At 33.0% G+C, this 13,673-nt stretch overlaps 2 protein-coding genes and 1 long non-coding RNA gene across 6 annotated transcripts; all 3 read left to right on the forward strand.

The window, feature by feature from the left end:
- The first annotated feature begins 1,162 nt into the window (after positions 1 to 1,162).
- Positions 1,163 to 6,780, forward strand: LOC129289520 (membrane protein of ER body-like protein). Of its 4 annotated transcripts, XM_054926296.1 has the most exons (7): positions 1,163 to 1,334; positions 1,910 to 2,305; positions 2,522 to 2,575; positions 3,100 to 3,192; positions 3,223 to 3,354; positions 3,622 to 3,815; positions 4,732 to 4,869. In XM_054926296.1, exons 1-6 carry the CDS (start codon positions 1,208 to 1,210, stop codon positions 3,732 to 3,734), a joined length of 915 nt encoding a protein of 304 aa, XP_054782271.1. In that variant the 5' UTR covers positions 1,163 to 1,207; the 3' UTR covers positions 3,735 to 3,815; positions 4,732 to 4,869. The 4 variants fall into 4 exon arrangements, with proteins under 4 accessions (XP_054782271.1, XP_054782270.1, XP_054782272.1 ...); XM_054926295.1 differs by having other exon boundaries at positions 1,164 to 1,334; positions 3,100 to 3,354; XM_054926297.1 differs by having other exon boundaries at positions 1,220 to 1,334; positions 1,886 to 2,305; positions 3,100 to 3,354.
- Positions 6,781 to 8,882: 2,102 nt separating this feature from the next.
- On the forward strand, positions 8,883 to 10,123 carry LOC129287935 (uncharacterized). The gene is made up of 3 exons (XR_008587846.1): positions 8,883 to 8,983; positions 9,257 to 9,662; positions 9,849 to 10,123. It is a non-coding gene; the product is annotated as an uncharacterized LOC129287935 (long non-coding RNA).
- Positions 10,124 to 10,275: 152 nt separating this feature from the next.
- Positions 10,276 to 13,512, forward strand: LOC129288316 (membrane protein of ER body 2-like). Its single transcript, XM_054924830.1, has 5 exons — positions 10,276 to 10,372; positions 10,557 to 10,787; positions 11,966 to 12,136; positions 12,503 to 12,564; positions 12,814 to 13,512. The coding sequence occupies exons 1-5, from the start codon at positions 10,276 to 10,278 to the stop codon at positions 13,174 to 13,176; spliced, it is 924 nt and encodes a 307-aa protein (XP_054780805.1). The 3' UTR covers positions 13,177 to 13,512.
- The last annotated feature ends 161 nt before the right edge of the window (positions 13,513 to 13,673 follow it).

Raw genomic sequence — 13,673 nt, forward strand, 5'->3', positions numbered from 1 at the left:
TTTTGACTAAATCATTTAAATATTTTTAATTCTGTTAAAATTAATTTTAGAAAAATAATATCTAAATAGATTGCATTCTAATATAATCAATTATAATCAAAATAAATCATATTAATTAATTATTTTTATAATTAATTATATCTAATTAAATTTAAACAAACTCTATGATTATTAATATGAATTAAAATCAATAACCCTAATTTCCTTAGGACAACTAGTGACACCTAATCTTAGCATAAGGCTACTTTCTCTTGATTGTATTTAATGCTTATAGGATGCTAGTCCAAGGCTCTCAACGACCTAACAACATCTTCTATCAATCTAACAATAGGCATTTTGGTTAATGATTCCTAACTTTTTAGATGATAAAAAATTATTGAACTACTCTAGTTCAAGCCTACTACAATTATGTTAGGCCAATAAATATATTCCTATTATACAAGTAAATAAAGTGTTTCAATGTTCAAATACTCAAACCTGACAACTCAATTCAAGGTCTATTCTAAATCTCAAGTGAATCCTAAACAAGTGGGCACAAATCCAATATTACATAGAACACAATCAACTAAAAAAATATATAATATTAAAGGAATAAAAGAGCTTAACCAACACACAGCTAACAATACATCTGTTGTGAACATGGCAACAAAGTCGATCCAGCTCAAAATATATTTTTATTATGTTGATCTTCCAAAAGACATTTTTGACCCCATTCATTTTTCTTTAAAACTCCTATAAACATTGTACACTCATAAATTCACCAAACGTATAAGAAATAAAGTCAGAACCCATTAATTTTTCCATGCCAAAATCAAACATTTGTTCCATATTTGACCCTCAAATGCACATTTTCCTGTAATTAACCATTTAATCATATAATACATCAAAATGAAATCCATAACCAATTTAAAATATGTAACATGAAATTCTTTGAATTTGTCAATTGCACAGTCTCATATGGGCCCACTTCTTCCCTTTGTTTCCCTGAAGCATTTTTTACAGTTACTTGAACTTCTCTCGTGCTATTTTCACATTTCACATTTATAATTCTAAACTTGTTCAGTACCTCCCACTCGACACAATAATTTTTTTTTCTTAAAAAAAAAATCTGACTGAGTAATATCGACTACATTGCATTCCCATTTATAAATTGACCTTAACTTGTTACTTCTGTGCTGAACTTTGCTTTTGTTTTGTGCAGTGAAGAATGGAAGAAGTAATGAAGCAATGGAAGGAGGAGGAGGAGGAAGCAGAGGTTGAAGAAGTTGGCTTAGTTAGACACCAAGCTCACATGCATGTCACCACCATTACTACTTCAAGCATTGATATACAGGGTACGTTACGTTCAACATATTTAGTAGTCCCTTTGACACAAGCAAAAATTTCAAAACTTCATGTCAATAATCAATGGTTGTGATATTCTGAATACAAGTCTAAATTTGCCTTCTTGAGCTTTAAGTTTTGTAGTTTCAGTCACTGTGTTTCTTCTGCTTGTTCTTGTTTATAATCCTCCAGCAATAACAGATTTACCTGTTTGTTCCACACAATAGCAAAAAGTAAATCAATTTATCTGCAACATTTGGTATATGATCTTTATTATGGCGGAGAAGGTCTGTGAGCTTGATTTTTCCAAGTTATGAGGGCTTCTGCAACTTGTTCTTGCTCTTCCTTTAACCATGCTTGATCCAAAAACTATTATCTGAATATTGTTTTCACATTCTAGGACGAAATGAGCACATGAAGCATGCATTTTTCATAGATTTTTCTAGGTGATATACACAGTTTCATAGATTAAATGGAGAATTTGTAACATTTATGAACCAAATAGTTGAGACATTGTTCCAAGTAAGGCGCATTTCCTCATTTTCTAATATGTGCTCAGCAGCCTTCATCTAATGCATGGTTTCAGCTACTAAGAAAACAAATGAGTCTTCTGGACTGAATGGAGAGCAAGAAATCTATCAAACAGAAGTGAATTCCGGTGACATCAAGAAGGACATAACTTTACATCCTTCAGATCCCATAATTTCTGCGGATTCTACTTCTCTCAGCAATGTGAGAACTGAAAGTGAGAGAGTTGGCATAATAACAGACAATTTGCAGCTAGTGAAGGAACTACATTTGGAAAGTCTATATCAGAAGACACCAACACAAGGATTCTATTGTCCCAATTGTAAGGCTTGTATCCAGAAGGTCTTACTTTTGGATACAGTGAGGGAAGAAACAAGTGTTCCTGCACAACCTCCTCCACCACCATTGGATAGATTCAGATGCTCAACTTGCTTCAGCTTCCTCATCCCAATAGGTAAAATATGGTTTCACTCTACAAAATTCAGATAATTGCATACATACATATACATATACATACATACAGATACATATATATATAATAGGATACACATGTGCTATCCCTTCAGACTATCAAGTAATTCTTTGTTTGCTATTAGATTGAATAAAGTCAGATGCTCATCATTTCATTCAATTTGACTTGAAGTTAAAATTCATATATCTTTTTCAACAGGTAGTTGGCTCTTTCCTGGGTTGGTACAAGACAATGAAGTATCAACTATTCGAGGTGATTTATATACACACACTTATTTGATTTCTTGAATAAGCTTGCCGTCTGAATAGTGTTGATGCCTGATGGGGTGTCCATGGATTTTGGAATGTTAGAATTAGGCAACATAACAATTTATAAGATATATGTTTACAAACATGAAATGTGATTTTATTACCTCAACTGAAGTTTAACATATGATAACAAGTTGTATACCTAGTTTCCACCAATGTTAGCTTCATCAAGGAATCAGAGCAAACTCTCATTTAGGTTCTGAAGGACAAATACGTTCCAACTTTAGTCCTTACAAGATAATTACCATCATTCAACTCTCAAACAGTAATTAAATATTAAATAACTTGATCCTGTCATGAGGTCTTCTATTTTTCAATCCATTAATGCTAACGTATAATTTGAATTGAGGTTAAAGGATGGTCACCTTCCTGTATGATGATTTTTGTAACAGTATCTACTACTTATTACATCTCCCTGATGCAAATATGAAATATTATTCTCTACCTTTGCCATTGAAATCAATGCAGGGGTGCAACAGCGACCAGATCACTCACAGGAAAAACTTAGTGTTGAAAGAACTAGAGCTACAACAAAAATTACAGTTCAAGCCCCTGAGACACCTCAAATTACAGTTCAAACCCCTGAGACACCACAAATTACAGTTCAAGCGCCCGATCAATTTAAGACTGAAGCTGATTCAGGAAAACAAAATTTGCAGCCCGAACAAGCGAAGAATGATGGAACAGCTAAAGCATCCAATGAAGAAGATCATAAAACCAGAGGTAAGGGAAGTCCTTTTTCTTATTTAATTATTTTTGGTTAAATTTAGACAGTTAGCAGCAGAGTTTAGCGTCTCTATTCATAAAGAACTAGTAGTAAAGTCTTTATTGTTTTCTACAATACACTTCTCATAGCAGGTCATTGCTTTTTATTCCATTTTCCCCCAAAATTACATCCACATGATCACAAATATTCTATCAATTATAGACTATTTTTCATAAGATCTGCATATCTTGGAAGTAATCTTGAATGTAATATCAAATTGCCAGATTCGTCAAATCTCTCCAGTGAAACCCCACAAGATGAACATGGTCGAGATGGATCAGGAAAAAAATTTCACTTTGGGGATTTATGGTTGGTGCTTCATCCCTTTCTACACTGAAAAAAGATAAAATTGATGATTCAGAAAAATCAGAACGACCACTGCGGCTTGAAGGGGTTATAGTTGATGAAGGAAGCACAGGTTTGTAGAATAAATAATATTTTTTTTCCATGAAAGTAAAATATTGATAAATCATTTGGCATTTTAGTTTCGCAGGAATCCTCACCAGCTGGTGAATTGATCCTATGGGTTAATATTATGATATATATTCCTATACTTGAGTCTCCATGTTAAAGATCATAGCGGTTCATTTAGCAGATAATATTGAAGAAAATATACAAGAAGATTGACTATCAATATTCTCCACATAGAACTTAATCATAGATGTGTTTCTTCCATTTTTTTTTTCTATTAGTAGAATCAAGTTGTGTATTGACAAATCCAATATCAAAAATTATAACACAATATATGATTGAATATAAATTAATTTCATGCTGGCTATGATATATTGGAGGAACAACATGATATATTATGTCTTCTAAGCTATGAAGATTACCAACAGTGTATTTTGATCATGTAGTGCAGCTGCTTACAGTTATTTGCTTAGTGATACACAATTATAACGCGCACATATATATGGAATTGTTCCAATTGAAGAACTATATTTTAATCGTATTTTACTCTATAATTGAAGATAAACTGAACATAGTTTAAGCACATTTTACTTGGAACAATTTTCATACTCTGAGGAGATCAAAAAATCATTTGGACACCTTAAATATATGGAATCCACCGCGTTAGCTATAGCTCAAAATGAATAAGTAGGGGAAGAAGAAAAATCAAAATAGAAATAAAATAGGTTCATATCAGTTGCTTAAAGTGCAAGAAAGGATTTCTTCCTGTTATAAGTGGATTCTTCTGTTTGGCATCTGTCATTTGTTTTGGCCCTTTTCATAATTCAATCCTGAAATCATATCTTATGAAGACTGTTTTACAACTTAAGAATTATGCCCAATGATGCATTGCAATGAAATGACTTCGTATATTCGTTGAACAGAAGCTCCTCCAAGCACAACATTAGATAGTACAACACAAACAGGTGTAGTTCGAGAACCAGGAAGCAGTACAACATGGGAAATTCTGAAAAGCATTGTGTATGGTGGTCTGATTGAATCCATAGCAAGCCTTGGCATTGTGACATCTTCAGCAAGTTCAGATGCTACCACATGTAAGACTTAATATTACCTCAAGCTTCATTTCTTTGCTCTCCTTTTCCTTCTAAAGTCATCGTTCAATAAGGCTACTGAACCAGTGTTCTGTTTACAACAATTAAACATCCGTAGAAGGCCAAAGTAAACAAAGGTTGGCTTAATTGGTAGAATATAGCTGCATCCACAAAAGTGTCGTCACTTTGATTTCTGCCCTACCTGGGGGTTTCGACAACTTATGAAACAACTAACTTTTTAAGGGTACTAAAGATGACAGTTTGGTTTATCAGCAGGCGTCATCACTTGATATTAGTAAGAAAATTCATGCATAATATCGTGAAATTGACTATTGTTACCTTTTTGGTTATCTGGGTACTTCAGTCTCATAATTTTATGTAATGTTTTAAGATGGTTCTTTAAATTGCTTGCTACCAAATTTATCATTTAAATTTTAACTTGTATCATATGAATCTTGAACTGTCATCTCTAACAACCAATTTTTTTTTTTTTAAATCAATAACAACTAGGTCAACATAACAAAAGGTGCTAAATCAATGTTTAAGTTGAGATGATAGTTAGGATGCTTATAAGGATTAGAGTTAAATCAGTTCAGCACAAAGCAAACTAAGGGTGCTAAATTGAAATAAGAAATAAACTTGAAGGATTAAAACACAGATTTGACCTACAAATGACCATTTCTCATAATTCTGATGGCATAGTAAACAATTCCTAAAGAGTTCTACACATACCTATAACAAAGTTGCAGGTATTAGATTTGAACTTGCCTATTACTTCCACAAGAAACTTTTAGAGCTGGCAAATTCATTGACCTAATGATATTCTCGAATTCACCAATTTAAATTTGCAGTGAACATTCTAGTTCTGTCTCTTGCAAACCTGATGGGTGGACTTTTCATCCTCGTTCATCATGTGAGTTTCTTCAAACATTTCTTTCTGTTTGTTTAACTTTTCAAATGAGTGGTACTAAGTATTACTTAACTAAAACTCAGGGAAGTTAGTGACACAACATATATATTTCTTAAATTTGAAACTATACTTGCATTGACAGATCTGGGACCTGAAATCTGAGCAACCAAGAACCAACAATCAAACGAATGCAAGTGTGGATCGATATTATGAGGTCTTGGGGAAGAGAGAAAATTTCTATCTTCATCTGTGCATAGCCATATTATCATTCATCATATTTGGGTTAGTACCACCCCTGGTATATGCCTTCACATTCTCTGAGAGCAGCAATAAGGATCTGAAGCTGGCAGCAGTTGCGGGAGCTTCTGCAATATGCATCGCTCTTCTGTCAATTACAAAAGCATACGTCCAGAGGCCAAATACTTATCTCATATATCTCAAAACGGTGCTTTACTATCTCAGCACTGGGGCTATGACTTCAGTAGTTTCTTACTTAGCTGGTGAACTAGTCAAGGAACTTATTGAAAAGCTTGGATGGTTTAACACACAAAACTCAAATCTTACCCTTCTCCTTCCTGAGATGAGTGTGGACAAACCCAGATTTGGATCTTACTAGTAAGAATAAAATCTAAGTGCTTAACTACATTTTGGAGAGTGCTATGTTGGATTATCTGTCAAAAATAATTGTATTCTGATTTTCAAGTATCAATGGACTCTATGCTAAAGGTTGTGTATTATGGCATGAGAAGAGATGTTTATTATTTTTTCAGTTCTGTAACAAGGTTGTCATTATCTGGGAATCAGGATTGGTAATTTGAGGGGCAATATGGTCACTTAGGATTTAATTAGGGCTTTGAATAAAGCCTTATAGTCTAAAATTTATCTTTTAAAGTTTTGACCTGGAGCCAAACTACTAGTTCTTGTCTTCTAATTGCTGCTATTGATTATTGCATATTGAATTACATATAATCCTTGAGAATTTTGTTCCTTTTTTCCTTTACCCGTTTGATTCGATTGGACTATAAAATCTTAAATTCGTTGGTCTTTTTAATTTAACATCCAGTTTGGCTTTTAAACTGTGTAGGACAGTTGATGTGGCAGTGTTAGAAATTACAATGGTATGGAATTATTGAAAAATGGATGAATTAGACATTATTTTTCATTGAATTTCAACGGATTTCTTGAAAATGTGAAAATTGAATTATGCACAAATGAGTTACAATTTAATGTGTGTAACGGATTATAATTGATAAAAAAAATGTTATGAATTGCACTTGAAAATTAAAATATTCAGTCGTTCAACATGAAACTAATGACATACGTGTATTTTGAAATGCTCTTTTTATTGACGTCATAATTGTTGATAGAAATTGGTTTCAACTTTCAACTTGTTTTGCTTATTTTCTTCTATAAGAAAAGTAGAAAATCATCTATTTAGATATTATCAAAAGTTGTGTCGCTTTCACTCATTAACTATTATTATTCGTTAGTAAATTATTCATTATGGTTTAGGCCATGAATAATAGGTATACCAAAAATTTTAAACCTTTTTTCACATTATTGTCACACAATGTAATAAAAATTTCCGATTTTGATTTCCCTGTAGAATATATTGTTATGAAAACTCGTCTCACTTATTTAACAATTATTGGTTTTAAAAAAAATTATATCCTGACCAATTCATGTTACTATTTTCTTTTAAATCTTATTATTTATTGTAAAATTAATATTTTTCTGATACGTTGATAACCTATGCAACGCATAGAGTTTGCTGCTAGTTAAGAACAATATAGTGTTCGCCCCCCCAAAAAAAAAAAAAGGAACAATTAGTGTATATGAGCGGGCGCACGAATATTATTAGTTTTAGTCGTTATCGAACAATTTCTTTTGTTCATTTATTTTCATTCTACAATTTTCTGTCGCCAAGTTATTATAAATTGTGGTCCAAAAGAGTTCTTATAAATTTAAAAAATAATATGTAAAAAAATGTTACTCTCCTTCCTCTCATTATTATACCTCGCCCTAAAAAATAAAGTGCATTTATAAAATTGATTGAAATCCATATTATTCATAAGTTATGAACATTATTATAATTCATTTCTCAATCTCAGTAGTCAGTACAATACACCAATCCAGATCTAATTTTACATATAGAATTGAAAATTCATAACGTTCAGTGCTGCATGCATTTGTTAGTCAACTCATTTTATAATATTGAGGGTTGGAATAATAAAAGAATAAAAATGAAGAACATTACTTAAATTCTTGTTTGTTTGTTTAAAATAAAGTAAAAATATTTTTGTTAATATGATACTATAGAAAAGATATAATAACAATTTAAAAAATTATCATTATATTTTTTGATGGAATAAATTATAAAAAAATGGGGATAAATAAGTCATTTTCATCAGTTTCCATGTCATTAATGATGGAATGATTTGAGCCAAATTTCAAAGAAAAGGAAAGGGAGGTGAATTAAGCACCTTCGTAGCTTATACCAAACTTGGCATTACACTCATTTTATCATCTTTCCTTTCCATTCTCATGAATTAGCTTATTCCTAACATACCATTTTACAGTTCGGCTCCTTGTCCATTTTATAAACTCCACATTTATGATTTTTTTCAGCTCTCCCATCCCTCACAATTTTCCCCCCTACGAAAAAGATTTCTGAGTTAGTGTGGACTATATTCCTCCCCATTATAAATAGACTTGTGTTTACATTAAACATCCAATATTTTGGGCTTGCCCGATATTGAGTTGAGAGAACTTAATAGGGGTTTAGACTAATCCAGATCAAGTTAAGTTGAACCCTTTTGATAAAATAGCTCCACCACTAATGTTCTTACGTTCTCAAGATTAAATTCAAGATCTTTAATTAAGTTGGTACAATTTTCTTGTCAATTGAACCGAGCATCCTCATAAATCGACTTTGAAGCATTGCTCTTATGCTAAACTTCTCTTTCGCTTTCTTTGGCCAAGAAAAAAAAAACACTACTGTCTTGCTTGAGAATGTGAAGACTGAAAAGTGAAGAATGGAAGGCGTAATGAATCAACAAAAACAGAAAAAGAAAGAGGAGAAGGATGAGATTGAAGGAGGAGGTTTGATAGAATGGCAGGCCCACATGCACATCACCACCACCACTACTGCAATTGTTGAACTTGAAACACAAGGTGCGTATAAATCAACATATTTAGCATTTCTTTCACACAAGCAACAATCCAAACACTTTATATCTAATACTTAATGCTTGTGAGAGTGAATAAGTTTTCATAATTTCAGACTCTTGTTTCTTCTGCTTCATGTTCGCAACCTTGCAGGTGCAACAGGTTTAGTTTTAGTGTTTTTTTTTTTGCCCCAAACAACACAAAGAAAAAAATCAGTTTACATGCAACATTTGGTTCCTCAATTTCTGATAGTAACATTCATCTAATGCATGGTTTCAGCTACTGACCAAACAAATGGGTCTTCTTGGGTGAGCAATAGACTGAATGGAGAACAAGAGTTCTCTCAAACAGAAGTGAATTCTGGTGACATTGAGAAGAACACAACTATAAGTCCTTCCGAGCCTGTATTTCTTCTGTGGACTCTACTTCTCTTGACAATGTGACAACTGAAACTGAGAGAGTAGGAAAAATAACAGAGCATGTGCAGCAAGTGAAGGAACTATATTGGAAAGTCTATATCAGAAGCCACCTACACAGGGATTCTATTGTCCCAATTGTAAGGCTTGTATCCAGAAGGTCTTGCTTTTGGATCCTGTTAGGGAAGAAACTATAGTTCCCACACAGCCTCCTCCACCAGCTGACACATTCAGATGCTCATCATGCTTCAGCTTCCTCATCCCAATAGGTAAAATATGGTTTCACTGTACAAAATTCAGATAATTGCGCACACACGCGCGCGCGTGTGTGTAACATGCCATCCTTTTAGGCTGTCAAGTAGCCATTTGCTACTAGATTGAATACAGTAAGATGCTCATCACTCTTATGCTATTCAATATGGATTGAGTTAAAAGTCTTCTACGTTTATCAACAGGTAGTAGGCTCTTCCCTGGGTGGGTGCATGATAATGAAGCACCAACTATTCAAGGTGAAGTATTTCCTGAATGCATCTAATTCACTGGGCAATTTACATATAAACTTATTTTTGCCTCCATTTGCCATTGAAAGAACTTAATGATGAAAGACCTCAAGCTACACCAGCAGTTACAATTCAAGCCCCTGATCAAGCTAACACTGCAGCTGATTCAGGAAAACAAATCTTGCAGCCTGAATAGTGATGAATGATGAAATAGACAAAGCGCCCAATGAAGAAGATCATAAAACCAAGGTCCGCATTTCTTTTTTCCTATTCAATTGTTTTGGTTAAATCCAGAGATAGTTTACTGAGTTTAACCTGAAGACAATATTAAGTACTATAAAATGAATGTGCATGCAATGATCAGAAAGAACTCAATCTTCACATGTGGGTGGGACCGACATGTCAGATTGTGAAGACTAAATCCTGGTCGTATAATGTTCATGAACTTTGTTACCGAAGAATTTTGTTAAACGTGACAAGTAGGAATATACCTAGGAAATAATTCTGTATTCACAGGGAACTAGTAGTCTTTCTTGTTTTCTACGGCACTCTTCTCTTTGCTAGTCGTTGTTTTTTATTCGATTTTTCCCAAAATTATATCCCACATAATCACAAGTCTTCTATGAATCATAGACTATTTCTCATATGGATCTTCATACCTAGGAAGTAATCTCAAGTATAATATCAAATTGCCAGATTCTTCAAATCTCTCCAGTAAAATCCCACAAGATGAACATGACCAGGATGGACCAAGGAAGAAACATTCATGTTGGGGAGCTTTGGCTAGCGCTTCAGCCGTTGCCATTCTGAGTAAAACTAAAATTGATACTTCAGAAAAATCAGAACAACCACCGGAGCTTGAAGAGGTTAAAGTTGATGAAGGAAGCAGCGCAGGTTTGTAGAAAAAATTACATTTATTTTCATGGAAGTAAAAACGAATGAATCATTTGCGTTATAGTCTTGCTAGAATTCCACCAGCCAGAGAAATCTATCTTATGAGTTGATATCATGATATATCCCTATTAAGCACACTGGGAATGATTGTCATATTATGAGGACATAAAAAAATGAAAAACATTTTGACACCTTGTACGTTTGGAATTCACCATGTTAACTATAGTTCAAGAAGAATAAGGCGGGGAAGAAGAAAATTTCAAAAGTAGGAAGAAACGTGGTTTATATTAGTTGCTTAAAGTGCAGGAAAAGATTGGGCTGTTGGGATTGTTGCGTTTCACATTCAAAAATATAATTTCATTTTTAGAATGTTGTAAGTTGTTTGAGTAAAATATTTATAAAAAAACATATCCTGAAAGCACATTTAAATAGTGGCTAAAAGTAAATTTGCAAAATATAATTATTTGAAGCTTTTAAAAAATAGGATATTATTTGACCATACTATCCCAAATTTAATCTTTTATTCTTTTATTTAAAAAATAATTAATTCATTAAAAATATAATTATCATTTCATAATAATAGGTGTCAAGTTTTTAGCATTATAAATTAATAATTAATTATATTAATTTTTAGCATTAATGTATAATAAAAATTATAAAGCTTTATCATATTTTCTAAAATTACAAATTAAAAAAGTACAAATAACTAAAAGTCAAGTTTTTAGCTTTATAGATTAAATTTTATGTTATTTAAAATATTTATGACATTTTTTAAATATTACAAATATGTTACATTTGTACAATAAAAATTATAAATCATCATAAATCAATGTCTTTTTAATAATTGTACATTTAAAAGCACATTTTACTATCATAATTCAAATAAATTTCAGTGTACTAAACTAATTTTTGAAAAATATATCCAAATATAAATTTTGTTATAACAACTAACTTTCACTAAATTGATTTTTGCTTAATAGAACTTTCATCAAATGAACTTTTGACAAACTAAAAACCAAATAAATACTTATTCTTCTTAGCAGTAGATACTTCTGTTTGGCATCTGTCTGTTGTTTTGACCTTTTTCACAATTCAATCCAACAGTCGTATCTTATTATCACTATCATGCACTTATTAACATATTGGCAATGAAATGATGTGGTGTGTTCGTTGAACAGCGGTTCCACCAAGCACAACATTACCTACGACGACACAAACAGGTGTTATTCATGTATCAGGAAGTAGTAGAACATGGGAAATTCTGAAAAGCATTGAATATGGTGGTCTGGTTGAATATATAGCAAGCCTGAGCATTGTGACATCTTCAGCAAGTTCAGATGCTACCACATGTAAGACTTAATCTTACCTCAAGCTTCATTACTTGCTCGACTTTTGCTTCTAACATCATCATTCAACAAGACTACTGAATCAATGTTCTGGTTAAAATAATTAAAATCCTAGAAGACTAAAATATCTTTCAACAAGGGTTGATCCAAGTGGTGGAATTCAGCTGCATCAATCAAAGGGTCTTCTTCACTTTGATTTCTATCGTGTGTTGCGGTTTGAACGGCTTATCTAACAACTAACTTTAACCAACACCCCCCCCCCCCCCAAAAAAAAAAAAAACAGAGAGAGATACTTAAATAACTAATATGGCTTGTCCACTATCATTATATTCTAATGATATCCTTGAATTTTCCAATTTGAATTTGCAGTGAACATTCTAGTTCTGTCTCTCGCAAACCTGATTGGTGGACTTCTCATCCACGTTCATAATGTGAGTTTCTTCCAACACAGGCACTTTTCTGTTTGTTTAATAGCATAATACATTTATTTAGGAGCTATATGACTGTATATTTGAGGTACTTCTGGAGACACCCCCCCCCCTCTCTAAGATGTCAAAAGAGCCAGGTATAATTTTTGGAATGAGAGAGGTACCAAGTGTTACATAATCAAAACATAACACACTCAAACACATACAGAGATAAATATGTTTCTTGAATTTGAAACTTACAAGTGTTGACAGATCTGGGACCTGAAATCTGAGCAACCAAAAACCAACAATGAAGAAAACGCAAGTGTGGATCGATATTACGAGGTCCTGGGGAAGAGAGAGAATTTCTTTCTTCATGCGTGCATAACCATATCATCATTCATCATTTTTGGGCTAGTGCCACCACTGGTATATGCCTTCACATTCTATGAGAGCAACAATAAGGATTTGAAGCTAGCAGCAGTTGCAGGAGCTTCTGCAATATGCATCACTCTTCTTTCCATTGCAAAAGCATACATCCAGAGGCCAAGACAAGTATCTCACATATCTCAAAACGGTGCTTTACTATCTATGCACTGGGGCAACGGCTTCAATATTTTCTTACTTAGCTGGTGAAGTAGTTCAGAAACTCATTGAAAAGCTTGGATGGTTTGATATAGAAAGCTCAAGTTTTGCCCAGCTCCATTCTGAGATGAGTATAGGGAGACCCAGATTTGGATCCTACAATTAAGGTAAAACTGAAGCTTTGGTGCATTTTATACGGTGATATGTCGTTTGTTGACTCATACATCATGATCAATTTAGCTTCAACTGTCCAGGTTCATACGACAAAGATTGTTTAACGTGGTCATGGGAGTTAAGTCTTGTATTTAGGGAGCAATTGTGGTAAATTAGGATTTTAATTAGGGATTTGAATAAAGCCTTGTAGGTCAAGATTTGTCTTTTACAATTGGACTACTTGTCTTCTAAATTGTAATAATCTTGCTATTGATTATTGAATTAACATGGTTAGCCTTTGATTACTGCTTCCATGCAGAGTCCATTTATCTAATTAAAAATAGATATTGACATTGGTCTCTTTATTTTAGATGATCTTGGAAATGTCTAAGCCG

The sequence above is a fragment of the Prosopis cineraria genome, unplaced genomic scaffold, assembly GCF_029017545.1.
Source record: "Prosopis cineraria cultivar Desert tree isolate PC_DT_omini unplaced genomic scaffold, ASM2901754v1 PC12, whole genome shotgun sequence".
Lineage (NCBI taxonomy): Eukaryota > Viridiplantae > Streptophyta > Magnoliopsida > Fabales > Fabaceae > Prosopis > Prosopis cineraria.